Genomic DNA, 16,334 nt, shown 5'->3' on the forward strand with positions numbered 1-16,334 from the left:
TCCCTTTTCTCCACACCCTCTCCAGCATTTATTATTTGTAGACTTTTGGATCGCAGCCATTCTGACTGGTGTGAAATGGTACCTCATAGTGGTTTTGATTTGCATTTCTCTGATAATGAGTGATGTTGAGCATCTTTTCATGTGTTTGTTAGCCATCTGTATGTCTTCTTTGGAGAAATGTCTATTTAGTTCTTTGGCCCATTTTTTGATTGGGTCATTTATTTTTCTGGAGTTGAGCTGTAGGAGTTGCTTGTATATTTTTGAGATTAGTTGTTTGTCAGTTGCTTCATTTGCTATTATTTTCTCCCATTCTGAAGGCTGTCTTTTCACCTTGCTAATAGTTTCCTTTGATGTGCAGAAGCTTAGAACAGTTTTAGATTTACATAAAAGTTGAGAAGATGGTGCAGAGGAGTCCCCATACAGCTGTCGCTTAGTCTCCCCCATTATTAGCACTGTGCATTAGTATGGTTCTTTCGCCACCTTAATCAATCAGTACTGATGCACTGCTTTAATAGGATGTCCTTCTAATGGAATTTGTATGATGTTTTCCTCATGATTAGATTGGTGTTAAGAGTTTGGGGAAGGAAAACCAGGGAAGTGTCATTTTCATCACATTGTATCTAGAGTACATAGCATTACCATGAGTTAGCACCATTGTGCTAACTGCTTTTTTTTTTAATCCTTGACCATTTTGTACCATTTGAACTTTTAAGCTATGTATTGGCATTGTTGCTGTTGTTCAGTCACCTAGTTGTGTCTGACTCTTTGCAACCCCATGAACTGCAGCACGCCAGGCTTCCCTGTCTTTCACTATCTTCAGAGTTTGCTTAAACTCATGTCCATTTAGTCGGTGATGCCATCCAACCATCTCACCCTCTGTCACTCCCTTCAATCTTCCCCAGCATCAGGGTCTCTTCCAATGAGTCGGCTCTTCCCATCAGGTGGTCAAAGTACTGAAGCTTCAGCATTCGTCCTTGCAGTGAATATTCAGGGTTGATCTCCTTTCTGATTGACAGGTTTGATCTCCATGCAGTCCGAGAGACTCTTAAGAGTCTCTCCAGCACTACAATTCGAAAGCATAAATTCTTTGGTGCTCAACCTTTCCTATGGTGCCTCTCACATCCATTCATGACTACTGGAAAAACCATAGCTTTGACTATATGGACTTTTGTCAGCAATGTCTCTGTTTTTTATTTTTAATACATTGTCTAGTTTGTCAAAGCTTTTCTTCCAAGGAGCAAGTGTCTTTTAATTTCGTGGCTGCAGTCACTGTTTACAGAGATTTTGGAGCCCAAGAAAATAAAATCTGTCACTGTTTCCACTTTTTCCCCTTCTATTTCCCATGAAGTGATGGGACTGAATGCCATGATCTTAGTTTTCTGAATGTTGAGTTTTAAGCCAGCTTTTTCACTCTCCTCTTTCACTTTCATCAAGATGCTCTTCAGTTCCTCTTCACTTTCTGTCATTAGGGTGGTGTCATTTGCATTTCTGATGTTACTGATATTTCTCTCAGCAATCTTGATTCCAGCTTGTGATTCATTCAGCCCCAAATTTTGCATGACATACTCTGCATATACATTAAATAAGCAGGGCAACAATATAGAGCCTTGATGTACTCCTTTCTCAATTCTGAACCAGTCTGTTGTTCAATGTCTGGTTCTAACTGTTTCTTCTTGCCTTGCATACAGGCTTCTCAGGAGACAGGTAAGGTGGTCTGATATTCCCATCTGAATCAAGAAATTTCCATAGTTTGTTGTGATCCACACAGTGAAAGGTTTTAGTGCAGTCAATGAAGCAGAAGTGGATGTTTTGGAATTCCCTTGCTTTTCCTGTGATCCAACGGATGCTGGCACTTTGATCTCTGGTTCCTCTGCCTTTTCTAAATCCAGAAAATCCTTTTCTAAATCGTACATCTGTAAGTTCTCAGTTCATGTACTGCTGAAGCCTAGTTTGAAGGATTTTGAGCATTACTTTGCTAGCTTGTGAAATGAGCACAACATTCTTTAACACTGCCTTTCTTTGGGAATGGAATGAAAACTGACCTTTTCCAGTCCTGTGGCCACTGCTAAGTTTACCAAATTTGCTGACATACTGAGTGCAGCACTTTCACAGCATCATCTTTTAGGATTTGAAACGGATCAGCTGGAATTCCATCACATCCACAGGCTTTGTTCTTAGTAATGCTTCCTAAAGCCCACTTGACTTCACATTCCAGAATGTCTGGCTCTAGGTGAGTGATCACACCATCCTGGTTATCCTGGTCATTAAGACCTTTTCTGTATGGTTCTGTGTAGTCTTGCCACCTCTTCTTAATCACCTCTGCTTCTGTTAGAATGAATGCTCCTTGCCATTCCCGTCCTTTACTGTACCCATCTTTGCATGAAATTGTTCCTTCGGTTTCTCTAATTTTCTTGAAGAGATCTCTAGTCTTTCCTGTTATACCGTTTTCCTCTATTTCTTTGCATTGTTCATTTAAGAAGGCTTTCTTATCTCTCCTTGCTAATTTCTGGAACTCTGCATTCAGTTGGGTATAACTTTCCCTTTCTCCTTTGCTCTTTGCTTCTCTTTTCTCAGCTATTTGTAAGGCCTGCTCAGACAACCATTTTTTCTTTTTCTTACAAATGGTTTTGGTCACCACTTTCTGTACAGTGTTATGAACCTCTGTCCACAGTTCTTCAGGCACTCTGTCTACCAGATCTATCTGTTCATCAGCTCCACTGTATAATCGTAAGGGATTTGATTTAGGTCATACCTGAACGGCCTAGTGGTTTTCCCTACTTTCTTAAATTTAAGTCTGAATTTTGCAATAGGGAGCTCATGATCTGAGCCACAGTAGCTCCAAGTCTTGTTTTTGCTGACTGCATACAGCTTCTTCATCTTCAGTTGCAAGGAATATAATCAATCCAATTTTGGTATTGACCATTTGGTGATGTCCATGTGTAGAGTCATCTCTTGTGTTGCTGTAAGAGGGTGTTTGCTGTGTCCAGTGTGTTCTCTTGGCAAAACTATTAGCCTTTGCCCTGCTTTATTTTATACTCCAAAGCCAAACTTGCCTGTTACTCCAGGTTACTCCACAAGTTATTTCTTAACGTCCTACTTTTGCATTCCAGTTCCCTATGATGAAAAGGATAGTTTTTTTGGTGTTAGTTCTAGAAGGTCTTGTAGGTGTCCATAGAACCATTCAACTTTATCTTCTTCAGCATTAGTGGTTGGGGCATAGAGTTGGATTACTGTGATACTGAATGGTTTGCCTTGGAAAGGAACTGAGGCCATTATGTCACTTTTGAGATTGCACCCAAGTACTGCATTTCGAACTCTTTTGTTGACTATGATGGCTACTCCATTTCTTCTGAGGGATTTTTGCCCACCATAGTAGATATAATGGTCATCTGAGTTAAATATTGGTGTTACCCATTCAAAAACTATTTTCTAAGCTTCTGTCTTTTTAAAAAACATTTCTTTCTTTTGCTGTGTCAAGTCTCGCTTGTGGCAGGCAGGACCTTTCCTTGTGACACATGCATTCTCTAGTTGTGGAGCGCAGGCTCCAGAGCACACATATGGACTCAGCAGTTGTGGTGCATGGGCTTAGTTGCTCTGAGGCCTGTGGGATCTTAGTTCTCTGACCAAGGATTGAACCTAAATCCCTGCATTGCAAGACAGATTCTTAATCACTGGACCACCAGAAGAGTCCCTAAGCTTTTGTCTTAAGTGAAGAAACAGCAATCTCTTGCCAGCAGAACCTATACTTTGGATGACTACTTTTCCTGATCAATTAAGATAATAAATTCATGTTTCCCTCTTCAGACCAAAATTGCAATCTATAGAACAGCTTCCAAGAGTGAAAGCAGAGGAATACCATGAAGCTAAATGGCTCACTGGATAATTAAACACCAGTCTGTCCTCACACACAACAGGACAAATTGAACTTTGAAGGAAAAGATTTGTAACTAAACATCTGGAAATCAATATAATAGTCCTTTTTTTTTTTTTAAACTTCATCTCAAAGAATATCAAGCAACCCAGCAGCCCCCAGTTATATCCCCCAACCACTCTTAAATAGCAAGAACAGTAAGTTCTGTTTTTCACAGCTTGATGCCATTTCTCATGTGTCACTATTATACCAAAGTTGCAAATTCCTTTTAAAATTAAATTTAAAATTAAAAGTACAGAACAAGTTTCTCCCTGTTACATTTTCATGACTCAACAAACGGCACGTCATGGGCTATGTGCTAAGTCACTTCAGTCATATCTGACTCTTTGGGACCCTGTAGACTGCAGCCCGCCAGGCTCCTTTGCCCATGAGATTCTCCAAGCAAGAATACTGGAGTGTGTTGCCAGTTCCTCCTCCAGTGGATCTTCCCAACCCAGGGATTGAACCCGTGTCTCTTACATCTGCTGCACTGGCAGGCCACGCTGGCAGGCTGGTTCTTCACCACTAGTGCCAGCTGGGAAGCCCAATAATAGGCACAGTTCAAGAGAAGAAACGAATCATAACAAAGCTGAAAAATAACACTACATTTATGCATCTTAAACTGACTAAATATCTACTATTTCTGTTAAAGCTAACCCCTTTAAATAGGAAAAATATTTGGGTACATAGATACAGAGAGAAAAGTGTAACTCTAATTTAGAGACCTGTTCACTCTAGTAGAAACCTCTAAAGCCTCAGGGGTCAAGGAAAAAACACAGTAGAGACAGAGTAAAATTATTTGACCTAATCCAGCAGACTGATACAAATCTATCTGAAATAACAACTGGATTCTAAAGATATGAGAAGTAACAAAATCTACCGAAAACATCCATGTCTGCTTCCCAGTAAAACAACTTTCTCCCAACTTTCTCCTATTGAAGTCTCAGCTCAGCTCAGCTGAAGTGTAAGTAGGGTTCTTAGCCTTGGCTGCGTACTAGGATCTCTTGGGAAACTTTCAAAAGTCTCAATGCCAAAGCCTCATCACAAATCACTTAAATGAATTTCTGGCAGTGGATCTAGTAATCAGTACTTAGTAAACTTTCCCAGGTGATTCCAATATGAAGCCAATGTTAGGGCCTCTGATTTAATGTATAAGAGAATTTCTATTGCAACAACACAGTAAACAGATTTTCATCACTTACTACACAGACCTTGGCCCTAAGACACACCATTCCTCTGCGCCAAACACAAAGAAAAATGCTGGATAAATCAGGGGAGGATACTGTCACATAACTCAACATGAAATAAAAAATGGAAATCTTCAAGCTTCAGAAATGAAAAGGACAAGAGCAGAGCAGTAAGCCTTGGCGGGCTTCCCAGGTGGTGCAGTGGTAAAAAGTCTGCCAGCCAATGCAGGAGATGCAAGAGACAGGGTGATTGATCCCTGAGTCAGGAAGATCACCTGGAGAAGGCCATGGCAACCCCTCCAATGTTCTTGCCTAGGAAATCCCATGGACACAGGAGTGTGGCAGGCTATAGTTCATAGGGTAGCAAAAGAACTGGATATGACTTAGCAGCTAAAAAACAACAACACTGAGATGATCAAGATTTTATCATTCATTTTGTTAAAGCAGTGTACTATACTCATTTACTTGAATATGCTGGACCATCCCTGCATCTTTAGAATGAAGCCCACTTAATCATGGTCCATGATCCTTTTAATGTACTGCTGATTTTGGCTTGCTAATGTTTTTTGTTGAGGACCTTTGCATATAAGTTTACCTTGTAATTTTCTTATTTACTTATAAGAGTCTTTGGCTTTGGTATCAGGGTAATGGTAGCCTTATAAAATGAGTTTGTAATGTTTCCTTCTCTTTTAGTTTTTGGAGGAATGTGAGAAGGATTATATAAGTTCCTGTTTAAATGTTTGATAAAATTCACCAATGAAATTATTGGTCCTTGACTTTTGTCAGGAAGTTTTTGATTATTGATTTGATCTCCTTAGTAGTAACTGGTCTGTTTAGATTTTCTGTTTCTTCATGATTCGGTCTTGGTAGATTCTATGTTTCCAGGAAGTTATCCATTTCTTCTAGGTGCTACAGTTTGTTGGTATATACCTGTTCATAGTGGTCTCTTAACAATCTCATATTTCTGTGGTGTCAGCTGCAATGTTTCCTCTTTGACTTCTGAATTGGAGTCCTCTCTTTCTCTTGGTGAGTCTAGCTAACAATCTATTTGTCTTTTTAAGAAACCAGTTCTTAGTTTCATTGATCTTTTCAATTGTCTTTTTAGTCTGTTACTTCATATATTTTCACTCTTGATGTTTTTATTTAATTTCCTTCTAATTGTGGGCTTAGTCTGTTCTTTTTGTAGTTCCTTAAAAGTAGATGATTTTAAAGATATATATCTATATATATATTAGGTATATATATATATCTTGTGTTCTTCCACTCTTTCTGCCTTCTTTGATTTTAATTGAGCATTTTACGTAATTCTATTTTTCTCTCCTCTCTTAGCATATTCTTTTTTTCCTTTTTTTGTGGTTTCCCTAGAGTCTGCTCTACACATTTACAATGAATTCAAGTCCACTTTCACATAGTACTATACCACCTCCCTGAGTTTTCTTTTAATCTCATATATCCTGGAATGGGTATTACAGTCTTGCAACCAGAACTGTCAACAAGTACAGATCAAAAAAAAAAAAAAGCTCTAAGCCTGCTCTTTGTGGCCAAAGAGGCACCAAACCTAGCAGGGACCTCATCCCTGATTACACAGCTGGACTACAGAGTCTCAAGCTGACCAATCAAGCCAGAACCAGAGGTGCCAATGAAGACCAGACAGGAAACTTCACTCACTGTCCAATCTACATCTAGTGTAGATAGGTCCATGCTGCCTATACCAGCATCACTGACAGGCCCAGCCAATACCTCCCATTCTTCCAGCCAGCAGCTGAGACTGACCCAGGTCTGGTACCTTTAGCTCCTCTACACAGTGGCAATAGATGACCCAGACCCAGTGTCTCCCAAGTCACCCAGTAGCAAAAGGTGACCTAGAAAATGTGCCTTTCAAGTCCACAGGCAGTACCAGAGAATGAACGGGAGCCCAACTAGCATCAGGTGGCAGGCTACAAGATGAGCCCAAGGAAGTGTTCACAGACTCACAGGCACAGCCACTATCTCCCACCTTCCACCTAGCAGCACCAGACCTGGGCAAGTGCACTCTACTCCCATGGGTAGCATCAGCAGGAATCGAGAAGAGAGCCTCAGCAGTGCTACAAAAACAGAACAAACCAGACCACCACTGCGAGGGCCTCAAAATCAGGGAAATTTGCCTGTTAAAATATATTACTTCAATATATATTAATTATCTCAATAGGATCAAAAGTCTTCTAACATAATATCCTAAATATCCATGATACAATTTTAAGAAATTATTCAACATACCAAGAACCAGAAAAAATTAATAAGAAAAGACATCTAAGGGACTTCTCCGATGGTTCAATGGTTAAGACTCTGTGCTCCGAATGCAGGGGGCACAGGTTCAATCTCTGGCGGGGAACTAAGCCCCTGCATGCCATGTGGCATGGCCAAAAAGAAACAGGAACAGAAAGACTGATATCAACATGAAGAAGAATTAGATGTTGGAACTATTTGACAAGAATTTTAAACCAGCCATCATAAAAATGCTTCTAACATGCAATTTGAAATTCTCAAATGAAAAACAGAAAATCTCAGCAAAAAAAATTAAAAATGTAAAAAGAACCAAATAAAAATTATTTAACTGAAAACCTACAGTAACAGAAATAAAAGCTCCAGGAATGGGTTCCAGAGTAGAATGGAGAGGACAGAGGATAGAATCAGCAAACTTCAAAGCAAATCAAGAACATTTACTCAATTTGAACACAGAAAAAAATAGGTTGAAAACTGAGCCAGAAGGATTATGGTTCAACAACAAAAGACCTAACATTTCCACCATTAGAGTCCCAGAAAAAAAGGAAGGAAAATAGCTTACAAAGGTATTCAAAGACATAATGGCTGAAAACTTCCCAAAATTGGTGAGGACAAAAACGTAGATTGAAGAAATTTGGGAACCCCAAACTGGATAGACCTAAAGAAATCCACACTAAGACACATCATAATTAAACTTCTGAAAACCAAAGATAAAGAAAACAGTTGCTTTTTTTTTTTTTTGCTATGCTGTGCAGCATCAGGGGATCTTAGCTCCCAGACTAGATATTGAATCTGTGCCTTCTGCATTGAGAGGACAGTCCTAAACCACTGAACCACCAGGAAGTCCCACAAAGAAACAATCTTGAAAATAGCCAGAGAAAAGCAACATATTTGTACCAATTCGCATAACAGATTTCTTATCTGCATCCATGATGGCCAGAATTAAGTAACATATCTTTCAAGTGCTGAAAGAAAAGAAATGTAAACTACAAACTCTTATATCCAGGGAAACTATCCTTAATAAATGATGGGGAAATAAATATATCTTCAAATGAAGGAAAACCAAATCCAGGGACTAAATAAATTTGTACTAACAGAATCTGCCACCATTCGTACAGATATCAATTCTTGTTATCCATACACAGGGGCTGAATAGATATAAAGAGCCAGAAATACTTGAGCTATGAAATGCTATATGGCTCTTCAAATGTTATTTTATTAAAAAAAAAAAAAGTTTAATTTTAAAAGCTATTTTACAAAAGCTTTTAATAATTTCAGAAAATACTCAAGATATAAAACAAATTATAAAGGAATATTTCAAACTATTATCAGTTGATTAAGGCAACTAACTCCTGGTAGGAAATTAGGAATTTATTTTTGAGTTTCCAATTTGACTAGAGCATTTGTTATTTTTTAAATGTTTAATGGCACCCCACTCCAGTACTCTTGCCTGGAAAATCCCATGGATGGAGGAGCCTAGAAGGCTGTAGTCCACGGGGTTGCTGAGGGTTGGACACGACTGAGCGACTTCACTTTCACTTTTCACTTTCATGCACTGGAGAAGGAAATGGCAACCCACTCCAGTGTTCTTGCCTGGAGAATCCCAGGGTCGGGGAGCCTGGTGGGCTGCCGTCTATGGAGTCGCACAGAGTCGGACACGACTGAAGCGACTTAGCAGCAGCTGTGTAACCACAGTGTATTGGAACTAATAATATAATACCAAGAGCCCTGCTAACCCTGAGAGATTATGGGTAACTGTGCCAAAGAACAAGGAATAGCCTCAATGAAATGAAACAGCATAACTACTGCTGCACTTATCCAAAAGAGAGGAGTGCTACCTTTTACATACCTGTGAATTTGTCCATTTTTATGCAGGTATTCCAAACCCTCCAGCACTTCTTTGAGTATTGTAGCGATGGTAGCTTCATCCAGGACCCCATTTTTATGTTCCCCCTTTGCCACAATGTGCTTAATAATATCTAGAACAGAACCTGAAAAGAGAATAAAATGTTTTCAGTAATTTTTTAACTCATTCAATATAAATTCAGAGCCATTTAAAAATCAAAACACATGTAAATCTTCTCATAAACTTAGCTGTGTAGGAAAGGAAGGAAAAAATAGCAATATAAGGAAATATAAAAGTTTAAAATTAATAATATATTAATTCTACTCTAAAACCGAAAGCAACCTGCTAATATCCAAACAGAAGTGTTACACCAGCATCTTCTTTGGACATCTAATGAGTATTTGAAAAAGGTAATAGAGGATTTTTAAAATCACCTCTGAAGAATCCCTAGGTAAACCATATTGGTCAATAACACTTTAGCAAAAGATGTAACAAACCAATTTAGGTTTCTAACATCAGATTAGAGTATGCAACATTGTTTAAATAAAGATATAAAACACAACTGAAATTCAGGTCAAATATCACATGTGTATGCAAACTAATTTAAAGGTTAAAATTATATTTCAGGTTAATAAGTAATAGAAATAAAACAGGTAAGACAAAGAAAAATATGCAAGGAATAAAAGTAGCAGTTCTCTTTAAATAACAGCCTAGATGTATTATCAATCTCATTCTTCCCAGGATGGGAAATAATACTCCTACTAAAAATCAGAAGGAGGGAAAACACACCAATATAATAATTAAGGGCTTCCCCGGTGGATCAGCTGGTAAAGAATCTGCGGGCAATGTGGGAGACCTGGGTTCGATCCCTGGGTTGAGAAGATTCCCTGGGGGAGGGCATGGCAACCCACTCCAGTATTCTTGCCTGGAAGATCCCCATGGACAGAGGAGTGTGGCAGGCTATAGTCCGTAGGGTTGCAAAGAGTCAGACATAACTGAACAACTAAGCACATAATAATTAGAATCACAGAATGTTATCTACCATAAAAAAAAAAGGCTTGCTAGAGATCAGTAGGATTTCTGGCGGTACAATAGCCCATAAGATCAAAGAACCAAAACAAAATAATCTCCAATATTAAAAATTGTGCCAAGGACTCTGGAATATAACATAAAGTACACTGAAAACACTGAATGTCCATTTCTTGGCAAATGTTTCTGTTGAAAACTTGCCCTGGTGGGTGTTTTTTATTGCACACACTTAAAAAGAAAAAAATATATTTCCAATAGAGGGAAAGAAATGGTCTAGATGGAATCCTTGAAAACATGAGAGAACTGAACACATTTACTTCAGCTCCCACTTGAAATCCACCAACTTGATAAGCCTGACAAAAAGGGCATAAATCCAGAATAAAAAAGAAAAGAAGATAACAAAAGAGATACATCATTAATTTTCTGAAAGACAGAAAGCAGAAAAAGTAACTTTGAGTATGCAGGGGGAAAATGGAAACTTCAGTGCCTGCAGAGGAGGTGCATCAGTCAGGAAAGCGTAGATCCCTTCCCTTGAGTCCCAGAAAGGCTCAGAACACAAACACCTTAGACCACGCATAAGGATGTGAAGGGTTACTGATGGAAAGGTTTGAACACAGGAAAACTGGTTGAAAACGCATATAAAGCAGAATAAGATTCCCAGATCCCACCCTCCCCATCCTGGAAAGCAAGGCAACTACCCCCTCTAGCAGGAGAAAGGCTGTTTGTTCTCTGTAGACAAATAATGGGAGACTTCAGATTCTCGGTAACTTTTTAAAGATTTTCTCCCTCTTTATTTCTGGGATTCATAAGACTATGATCCACAAAGAGGGGAACTAAGGAACAAGTTTTGTTCTGTTTAGTTTAACCAATCACACATTGACCCCCAGAGCAAAGTAACTATACCAACTGGCCAGGTATTTCATTCTTCTGAGAAATCCAGGCCACATTAAGAACTGTTCAGTAAGAAAACATATATATAAATGCCAACTGAGTTAAATGTCTGTAAAGAATATCTACAATAAGGAATGCAAAGGGGAAAACTCCTACTAGGAATTAAAATCACAATTTTTTCATTCAATAGTTAAGTCATATTATATGAGATCTAGAACTAGGTGCCACAGAGTATGTCCAGATCCACAGAGCATGACTGCTGACTTTCAGGGACCTTCTAGTCTGGGAGATCAAAAAAAGGGGCAACAAAGACCCTAGGGCACATTAAAGCTACCAGGTATGTGTTTTAAATGAGTCTGAAGCAGGAACTCCTTTCGAAAATCTTAGATTTCTATTAATTTCACATCACCCAGTGATTAATAGGGAAATTAAAGCAACACACATCCCCAGATTATGCCCAGAATGGATATACCCAAACAAGGGTATATAAAAAGCCCCTTCTTCCCTGGGATAAGTTGTCTTATCAGTTTTAGTCTCCCAACAATATGATTTTTATAGGTGAAGAGATGGTCATGCCACTAAGATCTACAACCTTAACTGACAAATATTGGTCCTGGAAGGTTCCCCCTTCTTTCCCAAATGATTTCCTCAGCATCTTCCAGCATCTTCCACAATGCCTATAATCCCCCCTCTTGAAATATAGAAATTATATACAATTCTTTATATAAACTAAGAGAAAGATGAAGGTAAAATATGCTAAGCAAAAGAAAACTATCACTGGATGATTCAAATTAAGATTTAAAGAAAAGGAACAAGGAAGGAAGCCTGTATCAGCATATAAAATACTATGTCCTTGGGTATAATCTGCAAAAAGTGTTCTATAGGGATAATTTGTTTTCAAACTTTAATACATTAAGAAATTACTTAGCAAACTAGCTAAAATTGCTGATTCCCAGATCTTATAGATTGCCATTCAAGAGATCTGAGGTAGGGCCCAAGAAGTTGCACTTTAACAACCTATATTGTCCACTGAAACCCAAGAATTATTTAAAGTGAATGCAAGTAAATCAAATAATGGAAAACAAGAGGGATTTGGTACAAATTTTTTAATAAAGCAAAAAATTTAAGTGTAGATCATCTACTCCCCAAACTATCTCACGTCTGCCTTCATAGTCTATGGCACGGAACATTTTAAAAAAGTGAAAAACTTTTACTGTCCAAGAAAATCATTACTAAACATTAAAATGATATTGAAAAAGTGGTGAAGCAGTTGCTGGTTCAAGACATTTGTTAAATCTGACTATTATAGCTCAATCAAATTAATCACTCAGTCAACATGTTTATGTCCTCAGTTTATTTTTATGAAAAAACACTCTGAGTCCATTTTAGTTACCAGTATTTTTACCAAGTTTTAATCAATCTTTAGCCACTGGGTGCTGCTTATGTCTTCCTAAGCCATATAAGTTTTAAAAGGAGCCAAAATTTGCTTGCTCTGAGTATTTCATTTCAAATCAGCAGACATGCCCTCATTGTTGCTTGACCATCCAAAATTTGTCACTCACAATACCACGCATTTTTTACCTGGGTCATGCTCAGGGTCAAAGAAGTCCCATACTTTTTCCTCTCTCAGAAGATGACAAAGATGAGAGCATCCTTAAATCACAAAGTAATTCACTAAGACAGTGAATTTAAATTAGATTTCTGCATTTCTATAGTTCCTCCCTTTAAAGCCTACAGATTCTTCTTTATCTTTTCCTTTCAGAAGATTTCTTAATTACTTTAATTTCTAAAAATCTTATATTGCAGTTTGGTGCTAATAAATGGTAGAAATGGTAATAATGGTAGAAATAGCTAATAAATGGTAGAAATAAATGGTAGAAATAGCTATTTAGCTCAATAGCTATTTAGATAGAAAGTGGTTCTAATTTCTAAAGATTAACCTTCTATACTAATAAATTTCAACATTCAACAGAAGTTCCAATTATTTAATTAACAAAAGATAAGAATATCATAGTTATAAGAAAGCATTATAAAGTAATTGTAATAGGCACATTTCAACTTATTTTAAGCATGATGTCCTTCTGGTCCATGGGCTTAAGAGTGCCAGTTGCAGTTCATTTTACAATTTAACTAGATTATTAAATTCTACATCAGTACAATGCTGCTAAATCAAAAATATGCGTTTTAAAGGAAAAATTAGTATGAAAGGAAAAGTTATATGAAAGAATGTGGCCTATACATATTTGTGTTAACTCTGGCTATTTATATTTATAAATTATTCAGATGGAGCCCCTGCTTCTCAGTGGTCCCCATCTCTCACTCTCTCTGCTCTAGCTGTGATTTCCTTATCAGATCCCAAGACACACCACTCTCCTCCATCTTGCCTGCACTCACCCCCAGTACAGTGCTCCCTCTCTCTGGGTCTTTCTCCCATTTTCCCTTGACATCACCTCCACATCCATGTCACCTGGCTAGTTGTTACCTACTCTTCGAGGCTCCTGAAGAACATCAGCTCCTGAAGGCAGTCTCCGTCCCATCACAGCCATTCTCCCTCAGTAGTTAGGTTCTCCTGATACTCGTTTCCACGATACCTGATACCTCCTCATGGCACTTGACACACTTATAATTATTAAACTGCAACTTCTTCTTGTTAGTTGTAAGACCCATAAGAGCAAGGAACTGACTGATTGATTCAGAAAGGCATTTTAACTGAGCTATCTTGACAGTTCCCTCCTATTCAAAAAAAGTTTTTTTGCTGTGCTTAGTTCTATTTTTTGTTTTCTACATATTGCTTAATGTATCTCTTCAGTTTAAATGTGTTCACTTTAAAACTACAAAAGAGGAGGGTTCAGGATGGGGAACACATGTATACCGGTGGCGGATTCATTTTGATATTTGGCAAAACTAATACAATTATGTAAAGTTTAAAAATAAAATAAAGTTAAAAAAAAAAAAAGAAATAATAGTAAAAAATTTTAAAAATAGAAAATATGTGATATAGTATTATTAAAGTATTATATGTATTAAAGTATTATAGTATTATTAAAAAAATAAAAAATAAAACTACAAAAGACTACACTTTCCTAAAAAAGATGCAAAATTTTTAATATTTTAAAAGTAAACATTTAGATATAAGATTATGTTGACTCATAAAATTAAAAGTAATTTTTAAAAGAATTAATGCTTGCAACATATTTGAAAATTATTGCCCAGGAAATCTGCTGAGTGCTATGCTGGAAAAACTGGGCACCATCCCAGGAAACTTAAGACTTGGAAGAACAGAAAGGTATATTTCAAAAACATCCCACCCAGCTACATATACCATATCCTGCCTTGTGATCAGGACATATACTCACTGAGAGAGGAATGGGAATTCTTTAAAAAAAAAAAAAAAAAATTTTTTTTTGTTTAAGGCATTCTGCTTATAAGTAGCAGAAAGGATGGACTGGCATACAGCTATGGATGAGAGAATCAAGCAGACAATTTATTCCTATTTCATCAGAGGACTTTTTAGCAAGACATTGAAAACTCTGTATTACACATTTTGCAAATTACATATAAAGAAAATTATGCTATAGGTGATCAATAACGAACAGTATTACCTAATATTCCCATATCTGTCCATACTGAAAGAACCATGCTTGACCACCATCTTGAAAGGTGGTTGGTGTTAGCAAGGCTTCCAACCATCATATGAACAGGGCCTTTAACAAAGCAATCCAGTTTCTCCAGTGTGTCACTAATGGGATTGAAACAAAAAGGTGATTCTGGCTACACTGAAAAGCATCAAATAACAAGGGATCATTATTATTAATGACTAAAATTTCTTGTGCACCTACTACATGTCAGCACAGTGGTGGATGCTTTACAAAGTCATCTCACTTACTCCTCCCCAGTACCCTGAAATGCAGGAAAGGCATCCCCATTTAACAGATAAGTAAATAGGTTTAAAGAGTTCAAAGAGTTTGCCTAGGGACATAACCGCTAAGCAGAAAATCTAGAATTTAATTCTAAAGCCTACAGACTTTTCTTTAAAGCTTCCCTGGGGAAGTAAGGTGTTCGATGAGTAATGGTATTAAGATAACAAACATGGATTCTCTTTCCTGTAATCCTACACTACAATCGAAAATGGAAAATAATGCTCCCATGTTAAATATATATGCAAACAAGCAGCAAAGTGATGGGAAAGTTGGGCAGCTCCATCACTCACTTGTCCTATCTTGCCACATCATTCAAATCCATGTTGTAGCAAAATGTCTAATTTATTATATGGCATGGACTTCTGGGCAACCATAACAAAATCTTCAATCTATACATACTAAGGGTCCACTGTTTGCAATTAGCAATACTTACATTTTATTCTAAGGACTAAAGCAGAAATAACTGTATACACAATAGTGCAGGATACAGTAATTATGTTAATATAGGGGACCAAAATTTTCTGTGTAAGAGAAAAGAGATTTGAGTATAATTTTTAAAGTTTTAAAGGTCTGCAATGTTAAATCTGAATTGGAAGTACTAATGTCAAATTATGATTTGTTTTAATATGCTATATTTCCAAGCTCTTCCAAACAGAATCAAGGACAAAATAGTAGCAGTACTCAGATATCCAAGTTATGCTTTCTGAATACATTCCCCATAAAAAGGTTCAGGGCTCCTTAGAATATTGGCTGATTCTGCGAAAGGCAACATAAATGTGAACCATTTATACTGAACCAAAAATCAAGGTTATCAAAGATCGACGGATCATGTCAAAAGGACACCACAGTATGTTTGAAGAGACTTCCACTAACAAAATTTTGGATAACCTGAGCATCGAAAAAAAAAAAATAAGAGTGTAACTGATTGAAAGGCACTGAATATATGAAAAAAAATCCTTGAGTTTATATAGTAATACTTCAAAAAAGAAAGCATCACTCAGTGGGAAAAAAGAAAAAAAAGTCACTGGCAGTGATTATTAAACTAATTCTTTACTGTGAAAATTGGTCCTTAAAAAAACACATTTATCCTGTCTAAAGTGTCTGCTGACTGAGCGACTTCACTTTCACTTTTCACTTTCATGCATTGGAGAAAGAAATGACAACCCACTCCAGTGTTCTTGCCTGGAGAATCCCAGGGACGGCGGAGCTGGTGGGCTGCTGTCTATGGGGTCCCACAGAGTCGGACACGACTGAAGCGACTTAGCAGCAGCAGCAGCAGCAAAGTGTCT

General features: G+C 37.5%; 1 protein-coding gene across 2 annotated transcripts in view; it reads right to left on the reverse strand.

The window, feature by feature from the left end:
* OXSR1 (oxidative stress responsive 1) overlaps positions 1-16,334 on the reverse strand; it is an 88,815-nt gene that overhangs the window by 47,194 nt on the left and 25,287 nt on the right. Inside the window, exons 1-2 of one of the 2 annotated variants that reach the window (XM_010835504.1) lie at positions 14,728-16,167; positions 9,209-9,350 (exon numbers count right to left, since the gene is read on the reverse strand). In XM_010835504.1, the coding sequence (XP_010833806.1) occupies positions 9,209-9,350; positions 14,728-14,818 (233 nt within the window). In that variant the 5' untranslated portion in view covers positions 14,819-16,167. Of the gene's footprint in view, positions 1-9,208; positions 9,351-14,727; positions 16,168-16,334 lie in introns of those variants that run through there. The other variant, XM_010835503.1, reaches the window with a different exon arrangement.

Source organism: Bison bison, unplaced genomic scaffold (assembly GCF_000754665.1).
Source record: "Bison bison bison isolate TAMUID 2011002044 unplaced genomic scaffold, Bison_UMD1.0 scf7180017864043, whole genome shotgun sequence".
NCBI classification, from domain to species: Eukaryota; Metazoa; Chordata; class Mammalia; order Artiodactyla; family Bovidae; genus Bison; species Bison bison.